A 23,448-nucleotide genomic window follows, 5' to 3' on the forward strand; every position below is an offset into this window, starting at 1 on the left:
GGGTGCCACAGGAGGGGAGCAGGCAGGCCACCCTGGCACTGAGGAGGGTTTGGGAGCGGGCCATCGGGAGCAGGGACAGGAGAGGGCACACCTGGGTGCCATGAGGCTTCATCCAGGACAAAACCACCGAAAGAAACACAGGCATCTGAGAACAAGGTGAGGCCCTCCCACCCAGTGTTTACCCTGTGAGGAGGCAGCCAGGTCAGCAGTGAGTCACCTCCGGCTGCACACCCTTCAGCTCTTAGAGTTTAAAAATTCCTGGTACTCTTAGTAACCTTAAACACCAGCCTTGTATCTTTGGGTTAAGAGTGGAACTCAGTACACATGGCAACTCCCCTCCCCCAGGGGAAGGCAGGGGCTGGGGCAGCACACGTACACGCGCACACACACATATGCACACGTCGGCACACGCTGCTGCTGCGCTTCCTCACCGACACAGGCGATGTGCTGTTCACCTCCCTCCCCTCCAGCACAGTCTGGCTGGACACAGACTGGTTCTGTCTGGTGTGGCTAAGACAGCACAATGTCGGGACAGTCGCCACCACCTTTGTTCTGCACGATTGCGGCCTGAGAATCCTGCAGACAGTGCGTGTGCCCCTGAAAAGAGGCTGTGCGGCCTCAGAAGCCAGGCTGTGCCCTTGTCCCGCAGGGTGGTGGCCTTGCCCTTGGTGACAGGGGCAGAAAGAACTGGTCCAGCCTTCCAGCAGGGACAGGGCCCCCAACAAGGACACAACACTTGAGCTGGGATGGCTGGACAGGGAGGGCTGAGGCCCAGGCCTGTGTAGCCCCTCACAGGTCACTCTGTCCTCAAGGAGCATCCGCCACTCCTAATTCCAGAACGTTATCGTGGCTCCAGAAACCTGTCCCCATCAGCAGTCACTCCCCTTTCCCTCCAGCCTTGGGCAACCACTAATCTACTGTCTGTACAGATCTCCCTGTTCTGAGCGTTTAGTATCAGTGGGACCCCGTGACACAGGCCCTCTGTGTCTGGCTTCCTCACCGAGCATGTTTTTGGGTTTTGAGGCTCACCACGTGGCAGTGTGGCAGTGCTTCATTCCTTTCCCGGCTGGATGACATTCCAGGGACTGAGCCGCATTTTGTTTATCCAGTCGCCCATGATGTCCATCGGTGGACATTTGGGCGTTTCCACTTTTCAGGCCGTTACAAACAGTGCTCGCTGTTGTGATAATCAGCTCTCCTTAGGAAGCAGTTTTATTTTATAATAACTCTGAATTCTTTTTGTACACAATCTTCGCAATATGATTTTTGAGGTTTTTTTCCCATCGGCTTAGAGCAAGAGTCCACTAGCCAGCAGACCCTGGGCGGAGGAGAGTAAAAGGGGAGCCTCCAGCCAGTACTGTGACCACGTGGGGGGCTGGAGCCTCAGAGCTGCCAAGCCCTCCCAGGTTCCTCCAGAGCCAGACCGAGCCCTCCACTGCCAGGAGGGAGCCAGGGTCAGCGCCCCTCCAGGCGCCCACTGCCATCTCTGAGGGGACCGCTCCCTGCTCCAGGCTAGTCCAAAGCCCCCTGGGAAGATGAGGCTGCAGATAGGAATAGGAATTGATTCCATGACGAGGAGCCCGCCTCTCTAGCAAGTCTGGGTGACTCAGCAACCCTCCCGCTTCCCAGCTGAGTGGGGAGGTTGGGGGCTGTCCGCAGGGGACCTGCTGCCCCCGCTGGCCACCCCCAGCAGGAGCTGGCTTCTGCCAAACCTTGGGATCGTGAGCCAGAGGGAGCACCACGGCTCAGTCGCTCTGCTTCTTTTCCTTAAGTGTTTTATTTCACCACCGACACGAAAAAATTCCCAACAGACTCTCAAAAACGTTCACAGCCCCTGGCAAGAACCTCAGTACAAGGACAAGGTGGAGGGGCCTGGCACTGGCCAGTGTGAGTGCTGGCCAGCACCTGGGGACTGAAGGCACCCACTGAGAGGAGAAAAAGGCAGAAACTAGAGACCCCGTCAGCACAGAGGGACCAGGGCGATAAGCTGGAAGGTGCAGGGCACAGCTGAGGGGGGGGCACAGCTGAGGAGGGGGAGGCCCAGGTGCAGGAAGGCCCCACACCCGGGAGGATGGCAGTGGGGCAGACTCTCAACAGAGCAGCGTCGGCAGGACCACAGCTCACAGGAGGGGAAGGGGCGGAGCTGCTCTCTCCTGGAGCTCCAGGCAAGGTCAGGACTCAAGCAGGGCAGCACCCTGCTGTGATACGGCCCCCGTCCTATTAGCAGACAACAGAGAAGGATCAGCCACCCACCCCGGGTGCTCTCAGAACTTGTAGACAGTTTGGAGGAGCAGTCGATTTACACGTGTTCGGGGACGTAGGACCCACCACTGACATCTCAGATCTCAGAAACATTCAAGTGTTTCCCCAAACTGGGCTCTTTGGAAAAAGATAAAAGATTCCAGAAGACTAGAGAAAATTACAGGTACCAGAATTTTTAAAAGGGACCGACTCTAGAAACTGCAGGTTGGTGTCTTCATGTGAGAGTTGTTACTAGATAAAGGTGACCCGCTCGCAGCCTGGGGCACTCGTTCACCTTCATCGTCACCGCACTGACGAGGGCCTCTGTGGTGCCTGCAGTCTTTCCTGGGAGAGGCAGACAGAACGTGGGCCAGTGAGGAACAAGGAAGAGTGAGCGGCAAGGGGGCCAGGCAGGTGGGGAAGGAGGGCCTCCTGAAGGCCGGGAGGACGAAGGATGCCTGTGGCTGCAGATGGCACAGAGACGGCGGGGGGGTCTGGCAGGGAGCCTCGTCTCACTGATTCTCGAGCCCCAGACCAGCACAGGTGTAGCCCCACCTCCTACCTGAGCTCCACAAGGCACCAGGCAGTCCCCCAGGGCACTGAATACTGACACAGGGGACCTGAGTGTGGCTGGAAGCCGGGTCTACAGCCACACCCAGAGGGTTCCATCCACAGCCCAGAGATCAAAGGGGCCGTGAATCTGTTCTTATCAGCCCGGAGATCAAAGGGGCCTGTGAATCTGTTCTTATCAGCGCTTAGAAGACAGACACTCTCCTCCCAGCCCAACCTCCAAACCTCCCGAAAGTGGCCAAAATAACAGAGCGGGTGCCCACTCACCCCTCACCGGGTTCCACGGCTCTCTTTCCCACACGTGCACCCAGGTCCCCGTGCCACACTTTTTGGCTGAACCACCTGAGACAGTAGTGGACATCACAGCGTGGCCAGCATGTCAGCTTCTGCACCTGGAGAGCACGGACTGAAGTGCACAGGCCCACGGCCATCCCGACCCAAGGACGGCGGCCACCGACACAGACCCTCTTCCTTCAGCACTCGCACCTCCGGGCCTGGGTGCCCCAACTCACCGCGGCCTGTGAGCTGCTCCCCAACCCTGGACCTCACGCGCGGCTCTTCAGGTCTGTCTGTCTGTCTGTCTGTCTGCCTCTCTCTCTCTCTCTCTCTCTCTCTCTCAATAAGTCAGCGTACTGTTTATCTAAATGCTGCTCTGTGAGCATCTGGAACAAGTAAGTCATAAACAGGCTTAGTCGTGGGTTATGAGGACTTAACCTTCAGCGGCACCAGAATTCTTATCTTTCCTCTGTGGAGTCGGGAGTCTTCAGCCTCTTTAATCCAGAAGAGTCCTCTCGAGTTGCATCTCTCACAATGCTGACATTTTTAAAGACTCAGGCTGCCTTTCTGGTTTTTTCTTTCTTTTTGCAGAAAAAAACACATGTTCTTATAATCTGCAAATGACAAGAAGCTGAGAGGGAGCGTGGATCTTGGAGACTGGGAACAAGCCGGGGTGGGAGGGGGGCTCAGGCCCCGGAGTCTGGCCGCTCACAGGCTGGCGCCCGGCAGATCTGTGCAGCTCCCCACTTTGTTCTATGAGCCGAGGGTGGACCAGACTCCACCTGAGGGCCCCTCCTGGGCCATATGCTAGACTCCTAATCCCAAAGGAGCGAGGACAGGATTTCAGGAGGAGATGAGTTATCACCCATTTAGGCTTAAAAAAGAACATATTTTTGCCAAAGCAACACAGACCCGAGAAAGCCTGCTTTGAAATGGTTCCCATGAAGACAGCCAGCGGCCTGAGCTGACCCCCAGCAAGAGTGAACAACAGCACGGGATGAAGAGGGTAAGGACCCGGCTGCCGGACCCCAGGGTTGGGCACAGCTGCCATGGAGGGCCAGGTCCCCCAGAACACTGTGACCCCCACAGCGAAGCATCACCCCCAAGATCAGTGTCCAGAGGGCAAACCAGTGAAACTTCTAACACCTGATTAACCCAAGAAGCGGGAGGAAGCTGGGGACCTGAGGTGGGGGAGGTCACAGAAGGCAGTTTCAATCTCTGGAAGGCACAGGCGGCTGAGCCCTGGCTGGGGGAGGGGTGGGAAGTGTGGAGGTGGGGAGGGGAGTCCAACAATACCTACAGAGGGGCCTCCTCCAAAACCCACTGCCACAAAGCAGGACCAACCCCCAGGGCAGAGACCAGCCTCCGTCCTGGTGCCTGTCCACCAGCCAGGGGATGTCCGTCAGGGGGACCACCTGGGGGTGACAAGTCCTGATAGTCCAGGCATCTGTGGGGAAAGGGCTCCAGGCCTGGGCTGACCTCACTGTCTCATGGGTTACACATACATGTTTGTACCTCATCCCAGGATTAAATCAGTAAGACCACGTGTCTCTTGATTAGGGGGTTGGGCTGACAAGGCACACGGCACAGCCCCTGCCCCAGAGAAAGAGCTGGGCAAGTGTTTGCCCCTGCCAGTAACAGTGACAATGACATCCAGGAACCTGGGTGCAGCTCCACCTTGACACCAGCGGTCCGGCCACACACACCCTCTTTCTTTAAGCAGGAGGATGGTGGGTGAAGAGGTTCAGGAACTGGGCAATAAGACAGGGAAAGCCCCCGGCCCACATGCATGTTCCGTCCTTCTGAGGAGCTGGGCCCCGGCCGGCAGGAGGGCACCACCCACGTGTGTTCAAGGGCACCACTGGTGCCCTTTCTGCCCCTGCCTATGCCTTTCGTCCCTGATGCCAAAGTCAGGCCTGGGCAGGGGTCCCGAGGGCTTGGTCTCTTGCTCACCACTCCCATCCTCACACCTGTGTCCTTCCCACTGTGAGAGGGCCGTGTCTGTCTCTGACCCTGGCCGTGAAGACGGGACGCTGCACAGGGCTCTGTGGACAAGAGCCCAGGGGGCTCCCATGAAGGCACAGTGTCAGGGTGCAGGGGGAGCTGATGCTACGAGAAAGTGGGTGTCTTCAGCAGCATTACAAATGCCTCTTCATCCCGTGCTGTTGTTCACTCTTGCTGGGGGTCAGCTCAGGTGGACACTGATGAGAGCCCGGCTCCCCAGCTGCCTGGACCTGGACCTCTCAGACCATGCTGGCCACTCCCAGAGCATAAGCCTTCCAGGACAGTATCTGAGAACATGTGGGAAGAATGGGAACATCCAGTGCTAAGTCCCTGCCCATGTGGCTCATCCTTAAGGGCTCCCTGGGCTGCCACAGCCCTGAAGGCCAGTCCTGTAACCTGCTGGCCCCCCGCCTAGTAGACGTCAAGCCAGATCACCCCAGGACATGAGCACCCCGGCCAGATTCCCAGCCAGATGGGTCCACAGGAGCAGCCTTATCGTGCGTTGGGGAGGGTCCTACCATCCCTCCACTGACAGGAGCCACCTCCCGAGGCCCCCGCCCCAACTCCAAAGTGGCTGATGTTGCTCCCTCCTGGGGATAAAATTGGGTGACCGGTCAGGGGGCAGCCAAGCCCTGATGCAGCTAGAAATGAAGCCGTCTGAAAAGGCAGGGTGGACCAGGGCTGTCAGCTGCACCACAAAGGTCAAAGTCCTCCCGGACCTGGGGTTACAGTGCCAGGTCTCTCCAAGGGAGACTGGCCCTTCTCTGCCGGCACCGCCACGTCAGGCAGGGGCTGGAGTTCACTGAAACACCAGGCTGGGGTGGCCGGGAGGCTGTGGAATTGAGAGCAGAACGTCCGCACGGTTACTGACCAGTAATGAGTGGACTGACCAGTGCAGGCGTCACATGAAGGATGATCTGGGGGGATCACGAGGCATGACTGCTGGGGTGCCAGGATGGCCCCTCTGCTCCCTGATCAAGTCCAGCCAGGGCCACCTTAGCAATCCTCCCCCCCACTAGAGGAGCCCAACAGAGTGTGAGGGGTGAAGCCTGGGGGACCATGGTGAGGACCATAGCAGCCACAGGCCTGCCGGGAGCCCTCACCCCACCTGGGCACTGACACCAGACCCCTGACTACCTCTCCAGGAGAAGCAGAGGTGAGACCAGCACAGCCGTGACTCTGCGACCACAAGACTGACGTGTGCGGGCGTGTGCTGCGGTGGGGTGGGCAGGAGTTCTCCGCCTCCTCCCAGGTAGAGCCACGTGCTGGAACAGTCCTCAGCAGTCCCAGATGGTGCTGGGGGCACAGAGAAGGTGTCTGACCTTCCTTTGGAGACTAAACCTCCAGCCCTGTCTTCGCAGAGCTGGACTTGGACCTGGCGAGCAGGAGGCACTATTACTGCCAAGTGGTCATGGCGTTCCTTTTGGTCACTGGCAGCCACCAAGGGCGCCAAAATACTCGTTTCTTGAGGATCTGTCATTTCAGGAGGAGCCAGAGCTCCCATTCCCTGCTGGTGGCCAAGGGGCTCTTGAGCCAAGGGGTCAGCTGCTCAAACTTGGCTGGGAGCGCCCGTTGCCTCCTGAAGCCTTCTGAAGCAAATATCCATAATGCTCAATTATTCTGGTGGCTTCCAGAGCGGAAAGGCGCCTCTGAGAGCTCATTAGCATACGCCTGAACAAGGCACGAATATAGAGCTCTTGTTCCGGGAAGACAGACAGCCGAGGGCTGCGGGGGTGTCGCGTCGGCCGTGAGAGCCACCGGTATGGGATGCGGAGCTCAGACAGCACTGAGGGACCCCTCTGGGATCAGCCACCAACACCCCCATCCTCCCTGCTGGCCTCAAAGTCACCAGTTCCTCCCTGGTAGAAGCAGGGTTCTTCTCCTGCCTACAAAATGGCAAAAAATGGCAGGTAGCCAAAAGGATAACCAGGACAAAAATCGATGGCTGTTGCCATGGTGATGATAGCAGACAGTGACCCTCCCTGACTGCTGCTCTGAAGCAGAGCAAGACCAAACGGCCCCTTGGTGTTGGTATCAGTGTTGTGTCCAAAGTGGACGCCCAGGCACCGGAGTGTCGTGGAACGAGGTGGAGGAGGCACCGACCACACGTGGCCCAACCGTCTGGGCTGGCCTCCTTCCTGTCCTGAGCCTCTGCCCTAACTGTTCTGGGTCAGGTCCTGGACCGGCATCGGCCACACCGGGAGTCCGATCAGATCTCAAAAGCTCAGGCCTGCCCCGGGCCTCCTGAAGCAAAATACGCATTTGGACGTGTCCTCGGCCAATCCACACGCTCTCAGGCATCCACAGTTACACTCGGGGCTTCGGGGTTCCCAGGCTGGCCGCCCAGGCCGACTGGAGGGCTGCTTCAAGGAACTGGCCGACAGGAGGCCGTGGAGCGTGTGGGCTGAGCCTGGGCGACAGGGAGGTGGGGACTCAGGGTCAACCTGGCGTCCTCTGCCCATGGGCCGGGCAGGCGCTGGCTGAGCCGGGTCCCCGCAGCAGCAGCAGGAAAGGGCACACTGCAAGACACTGGCTGTGCTGCCGGGAGACAGCGGGGCAGGAACTCACATCGACAGACCGTCCAACCCGCCAGCATCACCGTGCTTCAAAACGCCTTCTTTTTTTTTTTTTTTTTTTTTGCGGTATGCGGGCCTCTCACTGTTGTGGCCTCTCCCGTTGCGGAGCACAGGCTCCGGATGCGCAGGCCCAGCGGCCATGGCTCACGGGCCCAGCCGCTCCGCGGCATATGGGATCCTCCCAGACCGGGGCACGAACCCGTATCCCCTGCATCGGCAGGCGGACTCTCAACCACTGCGCCACCAGGGAGGCCCAAAACGCCTTCTTTTCTCCTGCCTGACGCGACTCACAAGGGGACAGGGAAACGTGGGTGTGGACAGAGGGCGGGGTTTTCCTCCCACATTTCCACCCAGAGCAGCGACATGAGTGGCCAAGGCCACAACCTCCGACCACAGGAGGTCACCTGGACCTCGGCAGGACGGGCAGGCCAGGCCCAGAGCTGGAAGGTGCATGGATGACCCTCCTCCAGGGCGGCCACCCTCCAGGGGTCACAGAGCCCCGTGAGGCTGTGCCCCAGGCCGGGCAGGCACCGCTGCTCCGATCCTCACCAAGTGCCATGAAGACCCCCCAGAAGTGGTGGTGGCTCCCCATCTACCTGCCCACTCATGCCCCCGATTAACTGTCCAAGTGTACATCAGCTCTCCTGGGGACGGTTTCTCAGGCATCAACTTGCTCTAAATCATGCGAGACACAAACGGGAACAGGCCCAGTTGAGGACTGCTCATCAGGTAACCAGGCCTCTGCGGTCAGAGCGTCCACAGTGCCTCTGACACACCTGCCCTCCTGCCAACGCCGGGGACCCAGGGGCCAGCCAGCAACCCTCGGAACAGGTGGAGACCTGCCACAGAGGCTCCCAGGCCAGGCCCCCCCGCCATGTGTGGGATGCTCCAGGGCCACTGGCCCTCTGCTTTGTGAGGATAAACAAAGGACCGCTTCCTCCTCCCTCTCACTTGGGGGCAGGGAGCTGCAGACACACTGAGAACAGAGCACACGCTGCCGGCGGGACCTCAATTCAGGGGGGACACGGTGGGGTCACAGGACTGGGGGCCCCCAGGGCCCTCCAGCCACCCAGGCACTCAAGTCAGACTGGCCGTGGTGGGAGAGCCCTCACAGGCGTGCTGCTGCAGGATGGGCTTTAAAAGACCTCGGCGAGCCTCCTGCTACGGACCCCGGTCAGGTCACATGCTCCCCGCTCCCCCTCAGTGGGAACAAGCCCCAGGCCTGATCCTCACAGACCCTGCCAGCCCCACCTCACCACCAGAACCAGGCTCAGAATGAACCACAGCTGGGGGCCCCCTTCCCCTCCTCCCAAGTAGGACCCCCAGGAACCAGGCCAGAGGGTGTGGGGTCACCACAGCCACACACCGCTGTTCCCTATGGATGTTCCCACCCTGGAGTGGGCCCTTGGACACCGAGGAAGCATGAAAACACCCTGAGCCGTCTCTCCTGCTATGGCCAAAGGCGTTGAGAACAGGCAGATCCAATTAAGACGTTTATTAATCCCTCCCGACAAAGGCTCGAGCCTGCCCCATAAAGCTCTCATCAGGGCAGGCGAAGTGGACACGCTGGAGCCCCTGGCCCTTCACACCAGTCATGTGAGTCCAGGGGGCCCTGAGAGGGGACCCTCAGATTGCCCTCTTACCCTGTGCTCAGCCCCAGGCTTTGACCTGTCTAGCATCCACACAAAGCCGGACACGAGGACAGAGACTCTGCAAAAAACCTGCCTGGTGTCAAGATCTGCTCGAGGCCTAAGGGAGGCCAGGAGAGCGTGGACCCTATTCCTGGGGTTCTGGTGACAGCCCGTGTGCCGGCCACTTCTCCCAGGGGCTAAGGGACACCCCCTCCATGTGCTATGGCGGGGGTTGCTGGCGTTATCGGGAAGAGGAGGTGAAGGCAGGATGCAGGCAAGGAGTCCACTCCAGGCCAGCCTGGGGACGCCAGGCCATCATGGGACCACAATGTAGGGTGATGTGGGTCCTCTGAGTCAGGACCCTCAGGGATGTGAAATCGCCCTGGCTCCCACTGTGCGGCTGTAATTAAGTCCTCCAAGTGGCGTCTGTCAGGTTTAGCAGTCAAAGGTGGGTCCTGCTGTTAGGGTCTGACAGCACGTGGACGTGAGACAGACTGTCACCCACCTGCAGGGAAGGCAGGGACACACTCGGGCTCCCCAGCCAGGTGTTGACAGCTCTGCATGACATGGAAGGGGCCGTGATGCAGCCCGACAACCTCCCGGCCTCACAGGGAGCACAGGAGCCAACCTGGTGGGCAGCCCCCCAACCTGGTGGATGGCCTGTGGCACCATCTCAGAACTACCTCTGCCAAGGAAACTATCCGGCAACAGTCTCAAAGTCCCCTGGGGTCACATGGCCCCTGCATTTCAGCGACCCACTCGCAGGAAAGGGCCACCCCGTGCCTCTAAGCATGAGGCAGTCGTGGGAAAGTCAGCCGGCACCTGCAGGAACCAGAAGAGGTAGCCAAGTCCCACGGAGCGAGTCTCCAAAGGTGGCATGGGACTGCCTGCCTCGGTTCTTCACTCGGGTAGCTGGGCGTGGACAGCAGCCAAATGCCAGGGGAGTGTTCAGGCCACACCTTAATCCAGTGACTCAGTGGCCAAACCTGGCCCAGTTTCAGGTGCAGGGAGCCGCCTCCTGCCCCAGGCCCCGCCCAGCACGGAGCTCCTGCTCTCTCATGGGTGCGGGTGCAGATACCAGTATGGGTGCAGGCAGGTGGCGGCCAAGCACAGGCCCAGGGCACCTGCAAGCACACACATGCCCGGGATCACAAACAAGCGGGCTCTTCAAAGGCAGAGAACACAACAGAGACCTCAGGAGATGGTGAGGGCCAAACAAAACAGCCGCTCAGCCGCTGGCCCTCGGCTGCACAGATGGACGAAATGTCCAGGTGAGGCTCTGGCAGAGGCCCTGGACACAGGCTCAGGAGGGACGGGCCCAGCGTGAAGGTCGGCCACACACGGAGGAAACAGAGGGCTCAGGGCAGGCTGGGGCCTTCGCTGCAGTGATGGCCTCATGTTAGTGCTGCTGGCCAGGAAAGCCTAGAATGCTCCACAGGATATGTCACCTTAACCTCCTGCACAGACACTGGGCAGCTGACTGACCCTCTTCTTGCATGAATGATTCTGGCACAGAGCCCTGAGTCACCTGCCCACCTGAGCACTGTGCCCAGAGCCCAGGTGCATTGGACTCTGGCCTCCACCTCCTACTCCTGCCTGTGCTGGGCTCAGCCCTGCTCTTTGCACAGTGGCTCTGGGGAGTAGAGCTGGGGGCCTGGCTGCAGGGGGCCACCCGGCGGGCAGGATGTGCTCAGGAGTGCCAGCTCCCTGGGGGCTCCTGCAGATGGTGGCACGGCTATCGGTGAGGGGGACAGGACAGTGGGCTCCCCTGCACAAAGGATGAGGTCAAGGTCCATGGTGGCGCCCCTAGGAGCAGGCTCCCCAGGAGCCAACACTGGGGAAGAAACCAGCAAGCAGGACAACACAGAGACTGATGCTGCACCAGGCCCATTCTGGAGTGGCTGTGACGGCGGAACAGAGGGCCCAGAAGCCATCCTGTCCACTGCCTGGACTGGGGGACATGTGTGCTTTCAGCCCCATGGCCAAGGCCGGGCTTGCCAACAGTGCACACGGAGGCTGGATGGAGAAGCAAGGAGGTGCCATTGGGATCACCCCAGGGGAACAGTGACAGGGTGCAGATGAGATGCTGCCGTACTTGGTCTGTGCCAGCAGGGGACAGGCACGGGGCGGGGGGGTCTCCACCTGCTCTCTCTGCTTTGATGTGACCTTAAGTGTCCTGTGACTTAAAGCTTAAGGCAATGGGAGAGCCCAGAGGAGACATGGCACCGCTGACAGTGCCCAGGACAAGAGGACAGCATCTGTACTGTTCCCTCCTTTGGGGCAAAAGGAGCCTGCCTGACGGGAGATCCGACCTCCTCCCCGACCAGCCCCAGAGCCCACGCCAGAGCAGTCTGGAAATACCCACTCTGCGCCATGCTCCCCACCATGTTGGCATCTCAGGCTGCCTGTGTCAGGGGGACGGGCAGAGGCTGGGTGCACCCTGCTGTGGCCAGCAGCAAAGGAGCCACCTGCCCCCTCTGCCCTGTGGCCTCCAGGCTCAAGGTAGAGAAAGAAGAAGGAGAAACAAACATGAAAACATGCTCACTCCCAGATCTTAGCAAACCCCCAAGTTTGTGGTCTATGAGCTTGGAGAGCGAGCCCCCTCAGGGTGCTGTGATCGGGGTCACCCCCTCTTGGGCCACCATCCTGGCTCCTTGGCCTGGGGAAGGCCTGGGTCTGCACACACCAGGGACTGGCCTGGAGCCTCGGACCCAGATGGGACACCCCCGCTGCACTGAGCTGCCGGTCAGCCCCATGAGCACAGAAATCCGTGAGGAAAGCAAGCAGACAGGGCCTCAGAAAAGCTACCCCAAGTACACAGATCAAAGAGATGGCGATGGCCTCTGTAATCACGTGCCTGGGGGCGGCACCAGGTGTGCCTCAACGGAGCTGTGGGGGGGTGGTCAGGGAAACAAGTCCACGGCAAGTGTGGGTGGCTGCTGGCGGGGGATGAGAGGGCGGCAAGGCGATGGGGAAGGCGGGCATCCCTGCACCCCGACTAAGCAGCCTGCCTATCAAAGCAAACCCAGAGCCGAGTGGAGTGAAGATGAGAGGCCGGCTCCTCTGTGAGGTCTGGAGCTGCAGCCCCAAGCCGACTCCTGGCCACGGGACCAAAGGCAGAGCGGCCACTCACTCTCCACAGGGACGGGGAACAAAGGGGCCGCAGCACAGCGACTGGGCTGTGACTTCTGACCTCCACGGGCCTCAGCCTCGCTCACGGCAGGAGACCTCACGTCAGAGGCCTCTGCTCTGGTGATAAGGGGTCCAGCTCTGGGCAGTACGTGGTTGGCTGGCGTGGCGGGGGGGTGATGTGCTGCTCAAGACCCTCACTCTATGCAGGAAGGACGCAGCGCAGGGCTCGTAGGGAGACGGGGAGGGACGCAGCGCAGGGCTCGTAGGGAGACGGGGAGGGGGTGCAGTACCCCCTGAAGCATTAGACGAGGGTCTGCATGGCTGAATCCCACACCTTCCTAGTGGTCTGTTGGCCCAGGGAGCAGAGCAGGAGCCATACAGCTCCTGCCCTTCGTGGGAAAGAAAAGGCAGGAACTGGAAGAACGGGGCAGGGATCAGCAGAGGAAGGAGGGTGAGCGGGGAGTGGCCAGGGTGCCTGCCACTGCTTGCCTGGCAATCCCTGACCCCAAAGCCACCAGGGGCCACACCCAGAGGGACCCCAGCAGGAAGTGGGCAGCAAGAGGGCCGATGAAGCCCCACTTTGCAGGGCCTCGAGATTAAGTCTCTGGTCAGAAGCCCGGCGCCTGGCTCAGGATGTCGTCAGTGTGAGCAGAGCTCCCTGCAGGCTGCTGCAACACCTCGGCTGGGGCACCACCTCCCCAGAGGCACTCACCCCTTGAGGGCTCTGGTTGATCCCCAGGACAGCAGAGACCTCGCATCTCTTGGTCAGAAACCAAGTGGTCAGAAACGAGTAATTCCCCAAGGCTGCTGCAGACAGGAAGGGTGGAGGAAAACAAATTCAGCATGAAACGAAACAGACTGAAAACAGGGTTACTGCGAACAGAGGAGTTCCCCTCATAAAGTTCAGCTTGTCAGGAAAACAGTACTGCACGAAACTTGTAGTTTACACACTCAATAACTCAGCTGGAAAACACATAAAGCAAAAGCCTCATGGAGAAACTGATGAGCCCACCTTCCTGGGGAGTAAGAAAAACGCCTCTTCCACTTACTAATAAGGAGGTGGAATTACTGAAGATTTGAACACAGTTGGGAACCCTGCACCCAGAATCGGAATAAACAGGGAACATATGTTCCCTTCAAACATAACAGACACCTATAAACATGGGCCACACGCCAGACCAAACAGCCTGTCAATGAATGTCCAAGATTCAGATAATTCGGGAATCAGCAGAGGCCCCCCTACCTGGGGTCCCAACCAGCTTTTGGGGAGGGGGAGCTCATACAGATGCCCAGGGCCACAGGCAGAGCTAATGAGACCGAGGAACTGAGAAGAAAACATTTCCTAGGCAAGTGACCCAGTGACATTGTTCCATGAGGACAGTGGCCAAAGTGCACCACCAAACCCCAATCCCCACCACACTCCAGCCAAGAGCAAAGGGTCCCAAATCTGAAATTTCTGCCACTTCTACCAGGGCCTCAAAGCTCAAAAGGACCTGGAAGCCCTCAGCTTTCTCAGCAGGTCACTGCAGGGCAGCCCCAGGACGGGCATCCCCCTTGGGCTGGGTCATCGGCCCCTGGTACACGGGCACCCAGCACGCCCCTAGTTACAACAAAGCAGAAGCAATTGTCCTGCTGGTATACGAGATGCTGGTCCTGGTTTGATTTTTCCCTCCCCTCCAGCACCAGGTGGACCAGAGCTGCTGCCTTGGCGCCTGGGGTTTGGGTGGCCTGCCGGGTGGGACTCGCCCACACAGAGGCGGGCATGAGGGCATGGGAGTAGAAGGCAGCGGTGCCCAGCCTCACTCAGACAGGAGCACTGCGAACCCTCACACGCAGGTCACGTGGGAGGACAGCAGGGCCTGAAGGGAGAGCCCCGTGGCGTCACACTGGTGAGCACCGGGGCAGCGGCTGCTGTGGAACCACGTGGAGATCACCCCACGGTGGGCTTGGCATCATGGTCCTGAGGACTAGCTCGTTCAGAGCAGCAAACCCACCCCCCCTGGGAGTAACCCAAGCGCTGATCGAGAAGACAGAGAAATACACTGTGTTCATCACGTGTTCACGGAATATTCTACAGCAGTGAAAACGCAGCACCCGCTACTGCAGGCAACAGGCGGATCGTAATGCGGGTACAACAAGCAGGCTGCACAAACCCGGCTTCCCACGGCCAGAAGCCCCAGCTCCTGCCAGGCCCTGCCCCCTTCCCCCAGCCTCGCCCCCCTCCTCCTCTCCAGACTTTCCCATTTCTGCCAGAGTGCCTCGTTTTTGTCCACCTTGCACTTGTGGACATACCCTTGCTCTTGTCCTCCGCCCCTCCTGGTGCCCTTGCTGTCCTCACCCAAGGTCGGAGTTGCAGCTTAACCCCTGCCCTGGGTTACTCCTCCCGTGGCCTGGGAGGCCACACACCACACCCACCCTTGGGATGCTTTGTTCTCCAGGCCCCCTTGGGCCCTCCCCCAACATACACACTGGAGCTACATCTGGAAATTTCACAACACCCAACCAAGGACAAAGATCTCAAAAGTTTCCAGGAGGGGAAAAAAAAAAAACACCTCACGTTATTAAAAAAAAAAAAAATCAGCCAAAACGACACCAGAAGTCAGAGGACAGGGGGGTGAGGACTCTGAGGGAAGGCGGTCTCCCACCTGGAATTCTAAGCCATCAGTGCGAGGTAGAGAAACATCTGCAGACAGACATGGGCTCAGAAACGTTATTTCCCTTTTTCCTGCTAAGGAACCATTAAAAGGAAGGATGATCTCCCTAATTGAGGGAGTAAAACAGGACCTACGACCCAGAAAACATGGCCCCAGAGTGGAGAAGGGGTGTCCCATGCATGGGTCAGCCACCGGCCCGGGGTATCAGAGCAGGTCGGGGCTCTGGGAGGCAAGTTCCAAGAGTGGGAGAAGCAGCCAGGTTAACGGGACTGCGGCCAGCAGGGAGGAGTCCCAGAGCGCGGTGTTGGGTTTGGGAGCGAGTTAATGACCACAAACTGATGACTATGCAAACGAAGGGAAGCAGTTATTAACTCCAGCAAAAACAAAGTTGTCAAAACAGTAACAAAAACCTATGGACCACAGTTCAAGAAAAAGTGTCACTCAACTGGACTTCATTAAAATTAAATACTTCTGTTCCAAAGCCACTGTGACAGGGGTTTCCCTGGCAGTCCAGTGCTTAAGACTCCACGCTTCCACTGCAGGGGGTACGATCCCTGGTTGGGGAACTAAGATCCCACATGGCATGTGGTATGGCCAAATAAATAAATAAAACTACTGTGACAAGAATGAAAGGCCAGTCTGGGAAAAAATATCTGCAAAGTATATATCTGAGAGAGCACTTCAACCTAGAATACACAGAGAACTTTTACAACTCAATTATAAGACAAAAACCCAACTGAAAAAAGGGGGACAAAGATCTGAAGAGACATTTCACCAAAGAAGATAAACAAACGGCAAACACTATGTGAAAAGATGCTCGACGTCGTTAGTTCGTTAGAGAAATGCAGACGTGGAAATGCCCCAAACTGGAAACAACCCAAATGTCCATCAACGGAAGAATGTATAAACAACGGGTCACTTCCACACAGCGGAAACTACTTGCCACGAAGGCAGGATGGTCTGGAGGTACGTGGAACATCGGGATGACTTTCAAAACAATCATGAGATAAAAGAGGCCAGACCAAGAGAGAGCACGGCACACACTACTCGAGTCCATTTACACAAAACTTGAGCAAATGCACATCGAGTCTCAGGGCAGAATACACAGCAGTGGCTGCCTGGCAAGGGGTGGGGGGCACGGAGGGAGAGAGGCAGGAGGTTTTCTGGGGGGCCCCAGGAAATGCTGGGGGTGACAGGGCCGTTTGCTACCTGGGCAGGTGTGTACTACCTAGGCAGGTGTGCACTCATGTCCATCTCATCATGCTTCCACTTCAGACGTGCAGTCCGCTGCACTGCAGTCAGACTGCTCTGTCTGAGCATTCCTGCCAGCACCGCACAAAGTCTATACTGGACACCGATTTAAGCAAAAGTTGTCATCGTTCTATTGGGGGGGGGCGAGAAGTGGTATAAAAATGCTAAATCCAAATCTCCTAGGAAAACATTAATTAAATAAGGTCCAAAATTAAAAAGAACAGCACAGGGACTTCCCTGGCGGTCCAGTGGTTAAGACTCCGTGCTTCCACCGCAGGGGGTGCGGGTTTGCTTCCTGGTCGGGGAACTAAGATCCCGCGTGCCGCACGGCATGGCCGAAAGATTAAAAAACAAAACAAAACATGAAAAACAGCAGCACAAACCTGCCTGTTTACATGTATGAAAGCAAATACAGGCAGACAACATGCAGGGTTGAGAAGTGGGCCTCGGGCACGTGGGGGGCAGGGAGACTTATTTTTAAACCAGGGTGTGTGCTGCTTTAATAAAAATTCAACTCCGACTGTGCGACTCAGTAGTTCCCCTCCCAGGCATACAGGAAGGGTCCACACAGACACTTGTGCCGCCTGCTGACACCAGTGCTATGGAAACTGGTCAAAACATGGAAACAGCCCAGATGTTCATCAACTGGGGAATGGAATCCACACAATGGAATATTATTCAGCTATAAAAAGAATGGAGCCGACATGCTACAACATGGATGCACCTCGAAGACACGATGTTAACTGAAAGAAGCTGGACACAAATGGTCACGATGGGTTAGTGCACGCTTCCATCCATATGAAACGTCCGGAGCAGGTAAAGCCACAGACACAGAGGCAGATCAGTGGCTTCCAGGGGCTGGGGGAGGGGGCGTGACTGCTAATGGGGACGGCTTACATTTTGGGGGTGAGGAAAAGTTTGGGAACTAGATATGGTGATGGTTGCACAACTCTGTGAATACATTAGAAACCAGTGAATTGTACACTTTCAGTGGTGAGTTGTATGCCATGTGAATTACATCTCAGTAAAGCTGTTGCCAAAAGAAAAAATTCAGTTCCCAGAGCAGGGCTGACAGTGACCTGAAAAGAAAGGCACACTGGTCTCTGCCCCCGTTCCTGGTACAGAGCTCCTAATCCCTTGTTATCTCCTGGTGATAGCAGCATCCTTTGTTCTAATGAGGCAACTCTGAGTGGGCTCCTGGATGGGGGCTGGTCACCAGAAAGACCGAGCCAGGGTTAGAAGTGGCACTTTGGGCCCCACCCCCATCCTCTGGGAGAGGGGCTGGAGACTGAGCCAACAACTGTTCATGCCTGGAAACCCTTAAACCATGGCGTTCAGAGAGCTTCCAGGGTGGTGGACACATCCATGTACTGGGAGGGTGGGGCACCCCGACTCCATGCGGACAGAAGCTCCTGCGCTCGGCACCCTCCCAGACCTTGCCCTGTGCATCCCTTCCTCTGGCCGTTCACCTGGGTCCTTCATTATACCCTTTACAACAAACTGGGACTCTGAAGTAAGCCTCCGCCTGAGTCCTGGGTCCTTCATTATACCCTTTACAACAAACTGGGACTCTGAAGTAAGCCTCTGCCTGAGTCCTGTGAGCCGTTCCAGCAAACTACCAGATCTGAGGAGGGAGTGGTGGGAATCTGATTTGTAGCCAAATTGGACAGAGTTGTGGTGAACTGGGGACCCATGACTTGTGCCAGCCTCTGGGGTGGGGGGCACTCTTTCGGGATGGGGCCCTCACCCTGTGGGTCTGCACTGACCCCGGGGAGATCGTGTCAGAAGTGAGCTGAACTATGGGATGCCCAGCTGGGGTCCTCAGAAACTGGAGGGCTGGCTGGTGCAAGAAAACCCACATCTGGTGTCAGAACCGCTGGGAGTAGAGGAAACAGAGTCCTCACCAGCCACCTCCGCAGACGCACAAAGCCCCAAAAGCCCCTGGAGAGATTTCAAAAACCCACAAGTAAACCAGAAGCTCCCTGATTCAGGTCAGAGCCCAGACAGCTCCTAGAGTGGTGGGTGGAGGGATGTTCCAGCCCCCCGCCCGCCCCTTCCATGTGCGGACTCCACAGCAGGAGGCTGCTGTCCTGCTCACGGGGCCTGCTGTAGCAACAACTCCCAAGGACTCTGCCCACGGGAAGTTCTGGAATCTCACTGCGGTTTCGCACACGCCCACCCTCACTATGGGGCCACGTGGGACCCGATCTCCCCGTGGACAGACCCTCCCCTTCCACACGTGTGTGTGACTGCGGGGAGAAGGCCACCATGATTAACCACGATAAGAAAGTGCCCCTTTCACAGACAGGAGCCGTGTATAAACACACAGGATCACACACAACACCCGACTTTCTTCCAAGGGGCCCAGACGGTGGCTGCAGGAGCCGCAGCCGGGATGCCCAAGAGCACTGGGCGGAGCCCACGTGTGGCCACTGAGCTCAGAGTCAGTTGGTTCACGGCCATCGCTGATCACAAAGGGGTCCAGGTCTCCATCCGCCCAAACATCCAACAAGTCACCAGCCAGGCCGAGCCTGCAGGCCTGACCACCACAGCACCCCGGCCTCCATGTCCTCACGGGGCTGCCCAGGGCAGGTCAGCTGAGCGTCCCCAAGAGGCCAGCAGGTTTCCCTCTAGAGCCACAGAGCCGGAGACCAGCCAGCTCTGTAGACACTGAAGGAAGGCCCACATCCAGGTGAGCAGAGCCCAGCCCACATGAGGAGTCCGGCCCTGGTCACTCATTCCGCCCAGCCTCGCCTGCACATGGTCGCCTGCCCCTGCTCCCAGCCCCAGCCCAGGAAGGTCCCATAGTTGTGTCTGGCTTTTACACTGTTCTCTGTTCTCAGGAAAACCCGGATGCCACTGTTGCTCTGCCAGGGTGGCAGTCATGACACACAGCGCACACACCTGGCAGGCCTGCTGGGGATGGTGTGGACCCAGGGCCAGCTGGGCCACCGTGTCCTCAAACAAGGGAGCAGCAGAAGGCACCACAAAGCCCGGCAGTGGGCAGGCCTGACTTCCGGGGCAGGATGGTGTGAAAAGTTTGAAGGGCGGTGCTGCGAGCGCGAGTGGGCAGCCTCTGCTAAAGGCCGCACCGTAGATAAGACAGAGGCACCTCTGGGAGCTGGAATTAATGGACACACAGAGAAAACAAACGCCCTCAAACCTGCCAACAACCGAGAGCCTCTCCGAGGGAGCCCACAGCTCTCCCCATTTCACACTGTGTGCCTCGACTATAAAAGTAACGTGAGCTCATGTCGGAAATGTGCAAAACACAGTAAAAGCATAGAGAAAATAATTCATCCCAGAAATTCTACCTGTTAAACTTCTGGGGTCTCTTCCTGTATTATGAGATAAACGTGCCCCCAATGTATTTTTACAAAATCTGGTCACACCATGCTATGGGTGTGCATGCTTTTTCGCTCATATTTTTTTTTTTCCTTTTTCCCTCATTTTTATACCAGGAACCTTTCCCCACACTATTAAAGACCATCATCTGAGTCCAACTTTTCACATGGCTCCCCTATGCCGGCCATTCAAGTTTTGCCACAAACACCTGTAAACGTGGATCTGCCTGTCTCCTCATCCCCACACCGTGCTTCTCAGGGGACCTGGAGCCACCCGGTGCACCCCATTCTCAGCAGGGTGTGTGCCCCACAGCCCTTGCCAGCTCCGAGGGCAACTGCCATTTTAGGAAGTCTTCCCTTGTTGGACAGGGAAAACTTGATCCCAAATCAAAGGACCAGACGCAAGACAGGGCGGGGTCCCAGATCGGCATGGGGACATCCAACGACTTCAGGGACTTCCGGGGTCTCTGCCACATTTAGGGGTCTTACCGAGTTCTTTGGAGCCCTGGCTCTCGCTAGCCAGCTCGCCCATCTTCACCAGGGCGTCGAAATAACCTTTGGCAGCATACGTCACGCCTGAGAGAAGAGGAAGGGGCAGTTACTTCCCTCGCTAGGAAGTAGCAACATCTGCAGCACCTACTCGGCCATCCTGCCTGCCTGCCAGTCAGCGGCCTCCCCTGTGCCCAGCAGGCTCCAGCCTGGGCAGGACCTAAGCCCGTTTCTTGCTGATGTTCTCTGTTCCAATCCTGAGAGCTCCTTCCCTGGGTAAGAGCACAGTGTACCGCTTGGGTCCAGAGCTATTCAAGTCAAATCGCAGGGTGCCACCCCGACCACGAGGCCTGGTGTCTTGACGAGAGAAACACCAACCCCAGGCAGGAGACTTGCAAAGTGGGTCGGCAGGAAGACACCCCCCCCCCGCAGCCAACCTGGGTTGAGGACTCTGTCCCTGTCTGCGGTCTCAGAGAGAGCCTTGTAAGTGGGAGTGAGTCACACGCTCAAAGTGGGCTAAAGGCAGCACCACGGGGACGGAGTGGAGGGACTCACACCACTTCCCAGGGCAACTTCTGCTCTAACCTGACTTCGCAAGGGACTGGCATGGAAAGCGCCGGGCCTGCTGACTTCCTGGGACCACACCTGGTGCCCGCTGCCTGGGATGGAGCTTCCTCCAGGAACTCGGAGACCCTTCAAGACCCCGGGTGTGCCCACAAACTCCTTCATCAGAAGAGCCCCCCCGCAGCTGCCCTTCACGCTGGAAGGAGGACGAGGGCGCCTCTGGAGCAGGGCCGTGGGGAGCACCCGCCAGCAGCACAATTACTATTTCTAGTCCATTTTCTCCAGAACCCAGTTAGGGACTTATTACTGGACACTTGATCACATTTTATTTAGGTAGTTTTCAATTAAGCGCACGCAATTTGCTCTGCAGTCTGGGAGTGTGTGCGGGCTCCGCACCCCAGCAGCTGGAGTGCATCCGCTGCCGGGCAGGGTGGGCTCCTTGAAAGAGATGAAAGGAAAGCCTAGCGGGCCCAGGCCTGGCCTTGGGGAGGCCGAGGGCAGCTGAGGGGCTCCGTCCTATGGGGCAGTCCAGGAAAATGGGGAAAGGGAGGACACCTCCAGGCTCCCCCACACACAGAACTTTGTTGGGGGCCCAGGTGGGGGTGGAGGAGCCTGGAAGAAGGCCTGTGCCTCGTGTCCAAGGGCTGGGGCATGCGAGCGGGAGACCCCAGGCTGGGCCTTGATGGATTCACCCTAGGCCATCGATGCTGTGCAACTGAGAATGAAGTTACGTCACTCTGAGAAAAAGCCCCCGGGGGTAAGATATCCTTGGATGATGCTTTCAGGAAAGGAACCACCATAGGCCTGAAATGTGCAGGCCGACCCCCCCAGCTCCAGGGTTGGAACCATCCTGCCACTTTTGGCCCCATGTCCACAGCGTGCGCTAAACATCATGGCCCTCCGTGGTGCAGCACTACACCTTCACTCTACCACGGTGTGCTTCTGGAAACACCACTGTCCCTCCCTAATCAGGCCCCAGGAGCTGTCCACCTGCTGAGATGTCCTCACTCGCACCCGCGGGCCAGGGACGTCAGTCTCACCTGCCAGCGCCTTCTCGTAGTTCTTGCCCATGGCGATGAAGTTCCGCAGGCTGGGGTTGAACTGCTCCATGATGGTCTGGAAGAGAGCAGGGAACAGCATCAGGGGCAAGGCACCCGGCGGCTTGGGGGCCTGAACGGCGAGGGCAAAGTCCCACAAGCATCACATGCGGGATCGAGACCACGAAGCCATGGCCGGACCCCGGGTCCAAATCCCAGCTCTGCCTCTGTTGAATGTCCTTGGGCAAATGCCCTTCCCAAGCCTCAGTCCTGACACCTGTACAATGGGGAAAAGAACAGAACCTGCTCCATAGGGGCCTTGCAGATTAAACAAGTGAGCACGCGTACGACACATGGGGCAGCACCCAACATACATCCGGCGCTCAGATATGCTGCGTTGAGGTGCCATTACCCCATCTGGCAGGGCTGTGTCAGCGAGGAAGGTCCCTCCGCAGGCCACACACAAAAGGTTCATCGCTGCCTGGAGCCCCCTCCCACCACGATCTTCACACAACACATCAATTACCAAACGTCAGCTCTGATTAGAGCAACACACAGCCTGACTGCAAACACCACACGATGAATAATCCAGCAGGCTCTGGATCCACTCGCCTGATGGACTCAAGTCTTGGTGCCAATACCACTAGTCCTTAGACTGAACAAATTAGATTTTCACTGCGAAGGCCAAATAAATGTTTTAATTACAAGGCATAAAAACAGGCACACACAAACAACAGCCAAATTTGAGCTCTACTGGGTAATGTACCCTGATGGTTGGGTGCCAACCCCAGCCAGCGAGAACACTGCAAGGAACTTCTAAGGAAAACCCCATCTCGGCCACATCCTACATCTTCAGGTCAATTATCGTGATACGTGTCTGATCTTTCCGCAGGGTAAGAGAGAAACGTCGCCAGGGAGGGGAAGTCGCCTGGCCCTGTGGGCAGACTGCAGAACCCCAGGTGCTTCTGCATGAACAGAGGCAGTGCCCGTCCCATCCCGGCCAACAGGCCAAAGGCAGCCCCGGCCCCACGTAACACCCTTCCATCCCTGCTCCCGGCCCTCAGCCAGCAGGACCGACATGGATTCCGAGAAGGGCTGTGGGATCTGGGCTCCAGAAAAACCCACTACTTCTGTCGCCCACCCTGAGGAGCGGCCTGCAGTGCCAGCACAAAGAGGAACAGAGACCCGCGCCCAAGGGCGATGAGACCCCGAGCCTGAGCCACCACCTCCTGCCATCCGGGGCTGGGCGCCCACCTGCTCTACGCCATGCAGGGCACCTGGGAAGGAGATACACCTGACACATGCCTGAGTCCAGAGGGCAGGTGCACCTTCTTTTCTAGACACAAAGTGGAGGGCACCTGCCAGGTGCTGCACCGGGGCTGAGGCACACGGGGGGATGCAGCAGTGACCCCATGGGACAAAGTCCCGAGAGGGAAGGCAGGCCCACGTCACACACCGGGCAGGACCCCGTACCTGGAGAACGAGACAGCAGGACACGGCTCAGGGGACAGCAGGGGAGAGAAGCATGTCGTAGAGAGAGGAGGGCTGCAGGCAGGAGCATGCAAAGGCCCCGAGGCCAGGGCCTGCTGGTGTCAGGCACAGGATGCCCAGAGCAGGGTAAAGGGTGGCGGGAGGTAAGAAGAGGCAGGAAGTGTGCAGTTAATGGCCCAAACCTACTG

At 58.0% G+C, this 23,448-nt stretch overlaps 1 protein-coding gene across 7 annotated transcripts in view; it reads right to left on the reverse strand.

Moving 5' to 3' along the window:
• Nucleotides 1-23,448, reverse strand: part of BAIAP2 (BAR/IMD domain containing adaptor protein 2) — a gene marked incomplete at its 3' end in the record, with an annotated part of 71,024 nt that overhangs the window by 33,569 nt on the left and 14,007 nt on the right. For all 7 annotated transcript variants that reach the window (XM_082605237.1, XM_082605233.1, XM_082605236.1 and 4 more), the window contains exons 2-3: nt 21,773-21,848; nt 20,169-20,255 (exon numbers count right to left, since the gene is read on the reverse strand). In XM_082605237.1, the coding sequence (XP_082461363.1) occupies nt 20,169-20,255; nt 21,773-21,848 (163 nt within the window). The remainder of the gene's footprint in view (nt 1-20,168; nt 20,256-21,772; nt 21,849-23,448) is intronic.

This window comes from Mesoplodon mirus (assembly GCF_964341445.2).
Source record: "Mesoplodon mirus genome assembly, chromosome: 18".
Taxonomy (NCBI): domain Eukaryota; kingdom Metazoa; phylum Chordata; class Mammalia; order Artiodactyla; family Ziphiidae; genus Mesoplodon; species Mesoplodon mirus.